This window comes from Oncorhynchus nerka, linkage group LG7 (assembly GCF_034236695.1).
Source record: "Oncorhynchus nerka isolate Pitt River linkage group LG7, Oner_Uvic_2.0, whole genome shotgun sequence".
In the NCBI taxonomy this organism is placed as follows: Eukaryota; Metazoa; Chordata; class Actinopteri; order Salmoniformes; family Salmonidae; genus Oncorhynchus; species Oncorhynchus nerka.
In genome coordinates, this window is record NC_088402.1 from 63,018,178 (window position 1) to 63,032,177 (window position 14,000).

Genomic DNA, 14,000 nt, shown 5'->3' on the forward strand with positions numbered 1-14,000 from the left:
AAAAGAGGTCATTTTGATGAGGAGCTCATCTGCTTATCAGGCTGCTGGTTTCTGTTCTTTGTGGTAGTGAGACACATGTATTTGCAGTATATGACACATGGACCCGACAAGTAGAACAAACAATATTTATTACACTCTATATACAGACATTTACAGAAATATTCAATATTGACAATAGTTATGCTCCTTTAGGCTTAGGAATCACGTTCATGTTTATAGAGGATGTGCCTTGCTTTAAAAGGTAGTTGTTAGATTGGTCACAGGTCGTAACTGTTTTTATACAACTGTTATATTACATTGTTAACTACTGTATGTTCTATGCTTATTGCTAAGAAGGCATATGGCAAACTACCAACTGTAATTATTTGCCAGCAAATAATGGCTAAATAACCATCAAATTAGCTACTTTGGTTTATTTCATATAAATCCATGCTGTATACATAATTATAAACTGGGTGGTTCGAGCACTGAATGCTGATTGACTGACACCCGTGGTATATCAGACCGTATACCACAGGAATGACAAAACATTTATTTTTACTGCTCTAATTACGTTGGTAACCAGTTTATAATAGCAATAAGGCACCTCAGAGGTTTGTGGTGTTTGGCCAATATACCACGGCTAAGGGCTGTATCCAGGCATTCCGCTTTGCATCGTGGGTAAGAACAGCCCTTAGCCGTGGTATATTTTCTATATACCTCCTCGTGCCTTATTGCTTAACTATAAACTGGGTGGTTCGAGCCCTGAATGCTGATTGGCTGACAGCCGTGGTATATCAGACCAATGTATATGACCAATATGACAAATATACCACAACTAAGGGCTGTATCCAGGCATTCTGCGATGCGTCGTGCATACGAACAGCCCTTAGCTGTGGTATATTGGTCATATACCACACCCCCCCAGCCCTTATTTGCTTAATTATACCACAATGTAATTCAACTTCCAGCAATGTCCAGTTCAGCTCCAGATAGTGTGTGTGTGTGATACCTTTTCCCTCATGCAACTCCCTCACAATCCCAGTGACAGTAAAGGCATCAAGCTAGTAACCAGAATTAGGGAAGTAGAAACACTTCCTGCGTTGGCCGGAGGTTGTTCCCTAGTACTGTCCTTCTCCCTCTCTGTAGCTCTTTCCTCCCCCTCCCACTTCTCCTCCTCCTCCTCCTCCTGCTCCTCCTCCTCCTCCTCACCCCCAGGCTCTGTGCCTGTCTCCTCTCTGTTAGCCATGGTTGGCTCAGGGGCTGATGAGTAGTCTGGTTGTGTCCTCGGTGGTGATGGCGGTGTGTCCTCTGTGGCTGTGGCTGTGGTGCTGGCTGTGGCTGGGGCTGTGTGTGTGGAGGGCTCATCAGTGCCTGGGGGAGAGCTGTCCATTGTCTCCTTCTCTACATCAGGCTCCTCTGTAAGCTCAGGGGCATCAGGCACTGCGGGAAACAATAATGAGAAATCTGTCTTCGAAACTGATTACAGGGTCCCTAGCCCAAAGCAACAAATCAATCTTCACAAAGAGGGAATATCATGATCAACCACAATTGGCTCGACACTTAGGTCAGGTTGGAGAGAATAAGATTTTTTTATCTGTGTGTTTTCCAAGACAATGGAGGTAGATAGTGAGGTAAAATACATTTGGGGGACAGGAGAGGGGGCAGGCAGGCGGAGTTGCGGGCAGAGTTGTGTGATTGACATGTGCTGAATTCCTACCACAGAGGTTCTGGTCACATCGCGGCAGGTTGTCTGGACACTTGGAGCACCATTCACCTTCCTCATAGGGTTTCTCATCATTAAAGTTACCTCTGAAATGCAAAAGGTAACACAGGTCAGTGGTCACTCTGTCAGGGCTGTTAGTCAGGGACCAACCCTAACCCTAACCCCAGAATGGTATTACAATGTCTCTACAGGTGTAACGCTAACCCTAACGCAATCAGTGAAATGCAATGGTTAGGATTCATTATGTTAACTGAATGTCTAAGTGTAGAAATAGGAGATGAATGTGTAATTTAGTCCATGTTCTCTGGTGACATACTTACGCTGGGTAATAATTGCAGACTAGGAAGGTGGCTTTCTCAAAGGACAGCCCCTCCATGGTGTCACAGCGATGAACAGCACAGCCCACAGAGTGAGAGTCCGCCCACACCATCTGAAACATCCCCAGCAGTCTTGTATTGATGTCTTCATCATTATCACCATCATCATCACCACCATCATCACCATCATCATCACCACCATCATCACCATCATTACCATCATCATCATCACCATCATCATCATCATCATCATCTTCACCATCATCACCACCATCATCCTCACCATCATCATCATCACCACCATCACCACCATCATCAGCATCATCACCATCATCATCATCATCACCACCATCATCATCATCATCACCACCATCATTACCATCACCATCACCATCATCATCAGCATGATAAGCACCATCCCCATCCTCACCATCATCATCGCCATCATCATCACCATCACTACCATCATCATCATCATCACCACCATCATCACCATAATCATCATCACCATCATCATCACCACCATCATCACCATCCTCACCATCATCATCATCACCACCATCACCACCATCATCAGCATCATCACCATCATCATCATCACCACCATCATCATCATCACCACCATCATTACCATCACCATCACCATCATCATCAGCATCATCACCACCATCCCCATCCTCACCATCATCATCACCATCATCATCACCACCATCCTTACCACCATCCTTACCACCATCCTTACCATCACCACCATCATCACCATCATCATCATCACCACCATCACCACCATCATTACCATCCTCACCATCATCATCACCAACCTCATCATCATCATCATCACCACCATCATCACCATCACCACCATCATCACCATCCTCATCACCATCCTCACCACCATTATCACCATCTCCATCATCACCATCACCATCACTATCCTCATCATCATCATCATCACCCACTATCACAGGGGTTATACACACAGGAGTAAAGACATAAAGGAATATTCAACCTGTCACAGTTGTAGTACTGTGTTATAAGAAGTCTATTCTACAAATACAGTAACCATTATCTCCCCGTGTCACTCACCTGAGTGTAGTGTCCACACATCTTGTCATCCTGGCAGCTGTTGTTGTTGTAGTCGTAGTCTAGGTGCTCCAGGAACCACTTCTCCATGGCAATGTTGGGGTCAAAGAGTCCGTTGGACACAAACAGGTTCTCTCCCATGTTCAGCTCCTCTAGATCCGGGTTGTGCTCCCATATACACTTCACAGCATAGCCCTCAGCTATGATCTTCAGCTTCTCATCCCATTTCTGAAGGGGAAAAAGAGACAAACCATCGTATTACTGTAGACTACCGATAATCTGCTTGACTGCTACCTGTCATCTGTACAGATGTAGTGCAGCAGACTGAACGACAGAGGGAGACATTAACCAACATTGAGGACCAAAACAGAACTCTTTGTACATAGCCTGCTATGCAACTCTATTATATCAGTGTTCCAATGGTGTACAACTTCAAACTACTTCAAATTAATCATTCTATTCGGCATATCCACCACATTGCAAGTAAGTTTCATCCTAAAATCACATCTGTTCTATTACTCTGAATCTAAAGAGGGAAAAATGAATTTTTGCAAGTGCCATTCTAAACCAATAGCTATGATCCTCGCTCTACCCCTATCTAAATACCAAACGTTCAGGGTTGATATAGATAGCACAGCACTGGCAGATTGTAATACAAGAGGTATGCTTATAAAAACATTGGTGGAGTTTGGAGATGACACTCTACTGCTAATGGTTTTGAATTGATCTATTTCTTTATTTGATGTATGTGCCAATTTATACTACCCTAAAAATGGAACAATTCCTGACTCGGCCACCCGCCAGTCGATATTGGTATTTCCTTCTAATACTGTCTATAGCAAGAGGAATTTCATTGTAATACTGTCTATAGCAAGAGGAATTTCATTGTAATACTGTCTATAGCAAGAGGAATTTCCTTCTAATACTGCCTATAGCAAGAGGAATTTCCTTCTAATACTGCCTATAGCAAGAGGAATTTCCTTCTAATACTGCCTATAGCAAGAGGAATTTCATTGTAATACTGCCTATAGCAAGAGGAATTTCCTTGTAATACTGCCTGTAGCAAGAGGAATTTCCTTCTAATACTGCCTATAGCAAGAGGAATTTCCTTCTAATACTGCCTATAGCAAGAGGAATTTCCTTGTAATACTGCCTGTAGCTAGAGGAATTTCCTTGTAATACTGTCTATAGCAAGAGGAATTTCCTTCTAATACTGCCTATAGCTAGAGGAATTTCCTTGTAAATACTGCCTGTAGCAAGAGGAATTTCCTTGTAATACTGCCTGTAGCAAGAGGAATTTCCTTCTAATACTGCCTATAGCAAGAGGAATTTCCTTCTAATACTGCCTATAGCAAGAGGCATTTCCTTGTAATACTGCCTGTAGCAAGAGGAATTTCCTTGTAATACTGCCTATAGCTAGAGGAATTTCCTTCTAATACTGCCTATAGCAAGATGAATTTCCTTCTAATACTGCCTATAGCAAGAGGAATTTCCTTGTAATACTGCCTGTAGCAAGAGGAATTTCCTTGTAATACTGCCTGTAGCAAGAGGAATTTCCTTGTAATACTCCCTGTAGCAAGAGGAATTTCCTTGTAATACTGCCTGTAGCAAGAGGAATTTCCTTCTAATACTGCCTATAGCAAGAGGAATTTCCTTATAATACTGCCTATAGCAAGAGGAATTTCCTTGTAATACTGCCTGTAGCAAGAGGAATTTCCTTGTAATACTGCCTATAGCAAGAGGAATTTCCTTGTAATACTGCCTGTAGCAAGAGGAATTTCCTTGTAATACTGCCTATAGCAAGAGGAATTTCCTTCTAATACTGCCTGTAGCAAGAGGAATTTCCTTGTAATACTGCCTGTAGCAAGAGGAATTTCCTTGTAATACTGCCTGTAGCAAGAGGAATTTCCTTGTAATACTGCCTATAGCTAGAGGAATTTCCTTGTAATACTGCCTGTAGCAAGAGGAATTTCCTTGTAATACTGCCTGTAGCAAGAGGAATTTCCTTCTAATACTGCCTGTAGCTAGAGGAATTTCCTTCTAATACTGCCTATAGCAAGAGGAATTTCCTTCTAATACTGCCTGTAGCAAGAGGAATTTCCTTCTCCACTTTTGAAATGTTAATATCTCAAACCGATAAGGGATGGTTTGTTATGTTAACAATGGAGGAAGACAATGACTATGTCTGTCTAAAAGGGTCCTCTTTAACTTTATACATAAACCATACTGTACATTACATTAGTCACACCTTTAACTTTATACATAAACCATACTGTACATTACATTAGTCACACCTTTAACTTTATACATAAACCATACTGTACATTACATTAGTCACACCTTTAACTTTAGACATAAACCATACTGTACATTACATTAGTCACACCTTTAACTTTAGACATAAACCATATTGTACATTACATTAGTCACACCTTTAACTAGACATAAACCATACTGTACATTACATTAGTCACACCTTTAACTAGACATAAACCATACTGTACATTACATTAGTCACACCTTTAACTTTAGACATAAACCATACTGTACATTACATTAGTCAAACCTTTAACTAGACATAAACCATACTGTACATTACATTAGTCACACCTTTAACTAGACATAAACCATACTGTACATTACATTAGTCACACCTTTAACTTTAGACATAAACCATACTGTACATTACATTAGTCACACCTTTAACTTTAGACATAAACCATACTGTACATTACATTAGTCACACCTTTAACTTTAGACATAAACCATACTGTACATTACATTAGTCACACCTTTAACTTTAGACATAAACCATACTGTACATTACATTAGTCACACCTTTAACTAGACATAAACCATACTGTACATTACATTAGTCACACCTTTAACTAGACATAAACCATACTGTACATTACATTAGTCACACCTTTAACTTTAGACATAAACCATACTGTACATTACATTAGTCACACCTTTAACTTTAGACATAAACCATACTGTACATTACATTAGTCACACCTTTAACTTTAGACATAAACCATACTGTACATTACATTAGTCACACCTTTAACTTTAGACATTAACCATACTGTACATTACATTAGTCACACCTTTAACTAGACATAAACCATACTGTACATTACATTAGTCACACCTTTAACTAGACATAAACCATACTGTACATTACATTAGTCACACCTTTAACTTTAGACATAAACCATACTGTACATTACATTAGTCACACCTTTAACTAGACATAAACCATACTGTACATTACATTAGTCACACCTTTAACTTTAGACATAAACCATACTGTACATTACATTAGTCACACCTTTAACTTTAGACATAAACCATACTATACATTACATTAGTCACACCTTTAACTTTAGACATAAACCATACTGTACATTATATTAGTCACACCTTTAACTAGACATAAACCATACTGTACATTACATTAGTCACACCTTTAACTTTAGACATAAACCGTACTGTACATTACATTAGTCACATCTTTAACTTTAGACATAAACCATACTGTACATTACATTAGTCACACCTTTAACTTTAGACATAAACCATACTGTACATTACATTAGTCACACCTTTAACTAGACATAAACCATACTGTACATTACATTAGTCACACCTTTAACTTTAGACATAAACCATACTGTACATTACATTAGTCACACCTTTAACTAGACATAAACCATACTGTACATTACATTAGTCACACCTTTAACTAGACATAAACCATACTGTACATTACATTAGTCACACCTTTAACTTTAGACATAAACCATACTGTACATTACATTAGTCAAACCTTTAACTAGACATAAACCATACTGTACATTACATTAGTCACACCTTTAACTAGACATAAACCATACTGTACATTACATTAGTCACACCTTTAACTTTAGACATAAACCATACTGTACATTACATTAGTCACACCTTTAACTAGACATAAACCATACTGTACATTACATTAGTCACACCTTTAACTTTAGACATAAACCATACTGTACATTACATTAGTCAAACCTTTAACTAGACATAAACCATACTGTACATTACATTAGTCACACCTTTAACTAGACATAAACCATACTGTACATTACATTAGTCACCCCTTTAACTAGACATAAACCATACTGTACATTACATTAGTCACACCTTAACTAGACATAAACCACACTGTACATTACATTAGTCACACCTTTAACTTTAGACATAAACCATACTGTACGTTACATTAGTCACACCATTAACTTTAGACATAAACCATACTGTACATTACATTAGTCACACCTTTAACTAGACATAAACCATACTGTACATTACATTAGTCACACCTTAACTAGACATAAACCATACTGTACATTACATTAGTCACACCTTTAACTTTAGACATAAACCATACTGTACGTTACATTAGTCACACCATTAACTTTAGACATAAACAATACTGTACATTACATTAGTCACACCTTTAACTAGACATAAACCATACTGTACATTACATTAGTCACACCTTTAACTTTAGACATAAACCATACTGTACATTACATTAGTCACACCTTTAACTTTAGACATAAACCATACTGTACATTACATTAGTCACACCTTTAACTTTAGACATAAACCATACTGTACATTACATTAGTCACACCTTTAACTTTAGACATAAACCATATGGTACATTACATTAGTCACACCTTTAACTTTAGACATAAACCATATGGTACATTACATTAGTCACACCTTTAACTTTAGACATAAACCATACTGTACATTACATTAGTCACACCTTTAACTAGACATAAACCATACTGTACATTACATTAGTCACACCTTTAACTAGACATAAACCATACTGTACATTACATTAGTCACACCTTTAACTTTAGACATAAACCATACTGTACATTACATTAGTCACATCTTTAACTTTAGACATAAACCATATGGTACATTACATTAGTCACACCTTTAACTAGACATAAACCATACTGTACATTACATTAGTCACACCTTTAACTAGACATAAACCATATGGTACATTACATTAGTCACACCTTTAACTTTAGACATAAACCATATGGTACATTACATTAGTCACACCTTTAACTTTAGACATAAACCATATGGTACATTACATTAGTCACACCTTTAACTTTAGACATAAACCATATGGTACATTACATTAGTCACACCTTTAACTAGACATAAACCATACTGTACATTAGTCACACCTTTAACTAGACATAAACCATACTGTACATTACATTAGTCACACCTTTAACTTTAGACAAAAACCAGTTGGTACATTACATTAGTCACACCTTTAGCTAGACATAAACCATATGGTACATTACATTAGTCACACCTTTAACTAGACATAAACCATATGGTACATTACATTAGTCACACCTTTAACTTTAGACATAAACCATATGGTACATTACATTAGTCACACCTTTAACTAGACATAAACCATATGGTACATTACATTAGTCACACCTTTAACTAGACATAAACCATATGGTACATTACATTAGTCACACCTTTAACTAGACATAAACCATATGGTACATTACATTAGTCACACCTTTAACTAGACATAAACCATACTGTACATTACATTAGTCACACCTTTAACTAGACATAAACCATACTGTACATTACATTAGTCACACCTTTAACTTTATACATAAACCATACTGTACATTACATTAGTCACACCTTTAACTTTAGACATAAACCATACTGTACATTACATTAGTCACACCTTTAACTAGACATAAACCATACTGTACATTACATTAGTCACACCTTTAACTTTAGACATAAACCATATGGTACATTACATTAGTCACACCTTTAACTAGACATAAACCATATGGTACATTACATTAGTCACACCTTTAACTAGACATAAACCATACTGTACATTACATTAGTCACACCTTTAACTAGACATAAACCATAAGGTACATTACATTAGTCACACCTTTAACTTTAGACATAAACCATACTGTACATTACATTAGTCACACCTTTAACTTTAGACATAAACCATACTGTACATTACATTAGTCACACCTTTAACTTTAGACATAAACCATACTGTACATTACATTAGTCACACCTTTAACTTTAGACATAAACCATACTGTACATTACATTAGTCACACCTTTAACTTTAGACATAAACCATATGGTACATTACATTAGTCACACCTTTAACTTTAGACATAAACCATACTGTACATTACATTAGTCACACCTTTAACTTTAGACATAAACCATACTGTACATTACATTAGTCACACCTTTAACTTTAGACATAAACCATATGGTACATTACATTAGTCACACCTTTAACTTTAGACATAAACCATACTGTACATTACATTAGTCACACCTTTAACTTTATACATAAACCATACTGTACATTACATTAGTCACACCTTTAACTAGACATAAACCATACTGTACATTACATTAGTCACACCTTTAACTAGACATTAACCATACTGTACATTACATTAGTCACACCTTTAACTTTAGACATAAACCATACTGTACATTACATTAGTCACACCTTTAACTAGACATAAACCATACTGTACATTACATTAGTCACACCTTTAACTAGACATAAACCATACTGTACATTACATTAGTCACTCCTTTAACTTTAGACATAAACCACATGGTACATTCCATTAGTCACACCTTTAACTAGACATAAACCATATGGTACATTACATTAGTCACACCTTTAACTTTAGACATAAACCATACTGTACATTACATTAGTCACACCTTTAACTTTAGACATAAACCATACTGTACATTACATTAGTCACACCTTTAACTAGACATAAACCATACTGTACATTACATTAGTCACACCTTAACTAGACATAAACCATATGGTACATTACATTAGTCACTCCTTTAACTTTAGACATAAACCATACTGTACATTACATTAGTCACACCTTTAACTAGACATAAACCATACTGTACATTACATTAGTCACACCTTTAACTTTAGACATAAACCATACTGTACATTACATTAGTCACACCTTTAACTTTAGACATAAACCATATGGTACATTACATTAGTCACACCTTTAACTTTAGACATAAACCATATGGTACATTACATTAGTCACACCTTTAACTTTAGACATAAACCATACTGTACATTACATTAGTCACACCTTTAACTTTAGACATAAACCATACTGTACATTACATTAGTCACACCTTTAACTTTAGACATAAACCATATGGTACATTACATTAGTCACACCTTTAACTTTAGACATAAACCATACTGTACATTACATTAGTCACACCTTTAACTTTATACATAAACCATACTGTACATTACATTAGTCACACCTTTAACTAGACATAAACCATACTGTACATTACATTAGTCACACCTTTAACTAGACATAAACCATACTGTACATTACATTAGTCACACCTTTAACTAGACATAAACCATACTGTACATTACATTAGTCACACCTTTAACTAGACATAAACCATACTGTACATTACATTAGTCACTCCTTTAACTTTAGACATAAACCATATGGTACATTACATTAGTCACACCTTTAACTTTAGACATAAACCATATGGTACATTACATTAGTCACACCTTTAACTTTAGACATAAACCATACTGTACATTACATTAGTCACACCTTTAACTTTAGACATAAACCATACTGTACATTACATTAGTCACACCTTTAACTAGACATAAACCATACTGTACATTACATTAGTCACACCTTAACTAGACATAAACCATATGGTACATTACATTAGTCACACCTTTAACTTTAGACATAAACCATACTGTACATTACATTAGTCACACCTTAACTAGACATAAACCATACTGTACATTACATTAGTCACACCAACATTCCCATGTAAACCACATACTCCTTTGTATGATCCTTCCTTATTAAATCAAACCTTTTACGAAGGAACTTATAAGGAACCTTTCAGTAATACGGGTATTTGTGGTTGAGGAATGTGAATTTATCCCACATAGTTTCAGTGTCACGAATTCCGCCGAAGTTGGTCCCTCTCCTTGTTCGGTGGAATGTCCTTGATTTTCCATGTGCTGGACACAGCATCTAATGCTGACCAGATGGTCAGGGGGACGCCTTTGTTTTCTCTGGCTGAAGCATGACAAACATGTACAGCTCAGAGAGAAGGAGATCTGATGTCCTGAGGCTAGGATGCAAGATGTTGTGGAATTTCAACTAGTATCCCCGGCCTCCAACACAAGACCTCTGTTTGTTTAGAGTCATGGGGTGACTGGACAAATAAACTGAACTTCACATGACTCCACACTGGACGTCTCTGTCCGGACAGATCAAGATACAAAGACAATACGCGTTCGTACAATACTGCATCTCTTCGAACCAATTACCACCATAACATTTGGCGAGCTAAATCAAGATCAAGCCTTATCTGTCAAGTGCCATCTCATCCTCTTGCTCATTACAATACTTGTATAGGAATTGAACTGAACGTAAGGAGTTCGTACTGGCGGCAGAGAAGTCAGACGCAGGAGAGCAAAAACGGTGTTTCCAAACGGCACAGTTTAATAACAACAACAAAAAACACCGGGAAACAGAACAATCCAATAATGGGCACATAACCTGACGCACACCAGGACAGACGTGCACAAGCTCTTACAATAAACAATCACAAGAGGGGGAACCGAGGGTTAAATACACATGTAATTGATGGGATTGGAACCAGGTGTGACGGAAGACAAGACAAAACCAAAGAAAAATGAAAAGAGGATCAGCGATGGCTAGAAGGTCGGTGACCGCCGAACGTCGCCATGGGGTGTGACTCTGCAGATGAAACCTGACTCAATCAATTGATCACCAAGTAGTGAAAGCTGTGATATATGAGTCAATGACATATGGCTATGTTTTGAAACACCCATTAAAATGTCATTGAATCTTCCATAAAAATACAAATAAAAAGTGACATTAATTTCTTGTTTCAAATAGGTATGTTCTGTTTCTTCTTGTATAGTCCAGATGATCTGTCTTTCTCCAAGTAATTTATTACTGTGATGTTTTGACGGACATTCCTGTCCCAGGACATATAATAAACTGTCATTCACAGAAGGTAAGGATGATGCAATGCTTCACAGGAAGTTACTGTTTAACTGTTGGAATGTTGCGGTTTTGTTGGTCATGATGACTCATGATTCCACTCAACTGCAATTAATGCTTTAATGCTATGAATTAATGATATGAACCCATTCATGAAAATGGCCTCGGTGTTGCGTTCATCTTAACAGAGAGACAGGCAGAGACCTGTCCCTGGGACTGTCAGATATGTATTAGGTATGATGCATCTTCTGCGGCACTGTGGTAAATGTTCTGCACAACAAGCTTTTTGTCATTTATGACATGCTGATGTCATGTCAAAGCCATGGCCATGACACTGTAGATGCAGGCAGAGTTCAGTTTTGATGCAAGACCGTTTTAAAGCTGAATACTTTTTAGATATTTTAAGGTACTGAAGCACCCATTTCATGTACAATACTGAACAACTGGGAGCATTGCACAAGCATAAATATCAATCAAAAATCCCCTCAAAAGAAGAAACCTATGTATCTACATCCACCTGAGATCAATTCTAATACACGTTAACCCCGTGAGAACAACGAGTATAACTAACCACACCAGGTGACGGCAGTAAACTCCATCAATCCCACCAGCCATACAGTAGTATCCCAATATCCAAGAAGCTCCTCACCACAAAGGGCTAAAACGTATTATTTCCACCTATTCTGATGCAGAGGTGCCCAGACTGAACCCATCCCGCAGCGGACAGGTAGGGAACCTCCTATCCGCCCCCCCCCCAGTCATGCTGCCCTTACCACTTTATGCATGTAGGTGGAATTGGGCACCACCTGGCCACGGTAGCTGTTGTGCAGCTCCACGAGGGTCTCTGCGTCGTCCTCGCTCAGCTGGCAAGAGGCTGGACACTGGGTGATGATGACATAGAATCCCACCAGGCCAGCCCAGAGAAGTGTCCCCCTCAGCATGTCTAGGCAGTAAAGTCCTCTCTTTCTCTCTCTCAAGGGTCACTTCAGATGTCTGACGGTATCAGAGGGTGTTGCTGTATGTGAATGTGTGTTTCCAGTGTGTAGATGTGTGTTCTGTGAGTATGTGTATGTGTGTGTGAAAATCTTTCTTTTGGTCAATGTACTTGTGTGTGTACTTATAGTGTATGTGTGTATAGTGTGTGCTTCAGCTGCTCTGTCTCTTCTCCTCTTGGATCTCAGGCTGGAGATATTAAGAGGGAGTGACTCCACCCCGCTCTCAACAGGAGAACACCCACACCACCCTCACCCTCACTAGGTCACATTACACGCTGCTCTGACTGGTACGCACCGACACCACTTGAAAACAATCGGCCTATTCTTACGAATCTGGTGTGATTTCAGGCTGGACACAGACACAGATCGAGATACGTTGAGATACAGATACTGTTCAAATCTCTGACTCACACGCAGTTGGCCTTCACTCTGTGCTCTCAACACGGAGTCAGGACACAGATTTCCCCATAGTGCACCTGACAGGAAAGATCTTAAATCCAAACATGGGAAGAGTGAGCAGCATCAGGCAGTTGACCTATGTTGTGTTGTATCTCACCCCAGTGTCATATTGACTTTCATTTCTCCTTCCGTTACAGCTCTTCATAACAGAGGAATTTCCATAGCTGATAAAGAATGTAATGTGATCCTATGCGTTGGGTTGAGTGGGATGTGATTCACTTGGCACATGCACATCTCTGTACCATCA

The 14,000-nt window shown here is 38.1% G+C and overlaps 1 protein-coding gene across 1 annotated transcript; it reads right to left on the bottom strand.

Moving 5' to 3' along the window:
- Positions 1-111: 111 nt before the first annotated feature.
- Positions 112-13,488, bottom strand: LOC115132155 (peptidase inhibitor 15-like). Its single transcript, XM_029664454.2, has 5 exons — positions 13,073-13,488; positions 3,109-3,333; positions 2,026-2,135; positions 1,700-1,791; positions 112-1,422 (listed from the first exon to the last, which is right to left on the bottom strand). Exons 1-5 carry the CDS (start codon positions 13,238-13,240, stop codon positions 1,013-1,015), a joined length of 1,005 nt encoding a protein of 334 aa, XP_029520314.1. The 5' UTR covers positions 13,241-13,488; the 3' UTR covers positions 112-1,012.
- Between the last annotated feature and the right edge of the window lie 512 nt (positions 13,489-14,000).

Coding starts and splice junctions, on each gene's coding strand:
- LOC115132155 (XM_029664454.2), bottom strand. CDS start 13,240: ATGCTGAGGGGGACACTTCTCTGGGCTGGCCTGGTGGGATTCTATGTC. Junction 3,334..13,072: donor CCACCTACATGCATAAAGTG/GTAAGGGCAGCA, acceptor TTTCCCCTTCAG/AAATGGGATGAGAAGCTGAA. Junction 2,136..3,108: donor TGTGTGGACACTACACTCAG/GTGAGTGACACG, acceptor GGGATGTTTCAG/ATGGTGTGGGCGGACTCTCA.